Raw genomic sequence first — 742 nt, 5'->3', positions numbered from 1 at the left:
TTTTTTTTTTTTTATTGAGAAGTTAAAATTTCAGCATTCATCCCTAATGTATTGGACAAGCAACTGTATGCATGAAACCTCTTGATGCTTGTACCTAAGTGCTTCTGCTGTTTGCTGCAGGAAGGTGTGAAGACGGAGAATGACCACATAAACCTCAAGGTAGCTGGTCAAGATGGGTCAGTCGTACAGTTTAAAATAAAGAGGCACACACCACTCAGCAAATTAATGAAGGCCTACTGCGAAAGACAGGTAGGTGTTTGGGGTTTTATTGTTTTGGAATGTGAATGTTTGCATTGTCTTTGTCGCAGCGAGTTGACTCACAACCTCATTAAAATGCTCCTCTTTTACAGGGTTTGTCGATTCGTCAGATAAGATTTAGGTTTGACGGGCAGCCGATTAATGAAACAGACACACCTGCACAGGTTGGTGTAACAATATTGTATATGTACTGTATTGTACTGGTGTAATATATTTTGTGAAAGTGAAATGCAATGTTGCCGTCGGGTTAGTAATTTTATTGCATTGATAAAATTCTGCTAGGAGAACTTGTGTGCTACATAATGTATTTGAGAATTAGTTAGGTTTAAAAAGTCGAGGGCATTTGAATGAAATGATTTGCTTCAACTGTCTAGCAAATGGAGAAAAGTTGCCATTTCCGACTACCCAAAATTTAAAGTTTGTAGCAGACACTGGTATGCGTTGTTCATACAATTTGTTGCTAGCAAACTAATAAGTAGAGTAG

At 37.9% G+C, this 742-nt stretch overlaps 1 protein-coding gene across 1 annotated transcript; it reads left to right on the top strand.

Annotated features, from left to right (window-relative positions):
- Positions 1-55: 55 nt before the first annotated feature.
- On the top strand, positions 56-482 carry LOC107988215 (small ubiquitin-related modifier 3-like). The gene is made up of 2 exons (XM_017031091.2): positions 56-249; positions 351-482. The coding sequence occupies exons 1-2, from the start codon at positions 85-87 to the stop codon at positions 465-467; spliced, it is 282 nt and encodes a 93-aa protein (XP_016886580.1). The 5' UTR covers positions 56-84; the 3' UTR covers positions 468-482.
- The last annotated feature ends 260 nt before the right edge of the window (positions 483-742 follow it).

Source organism: Cynoglossus semilaevis, unplaced genomic scaffold, assembly GCF_000523025.1.
Source record: "Cynoglossus semilaevis isolate Cse_v1.0 unplaced genomic scaffold, Cse_v1.0 C19009822, whole genome shotgun sequence".
Classification (NCBI taxonomy): Eukaryota; Metazoa; Chordata; class Actinopteri; order Pleuronectiformes; family Cynoglossidae; genus Cynoglossus; species Cynoglossus semilaevis.
This window is presented reverse-complemented; position numbering and strand designations above follow the sequence as displayed.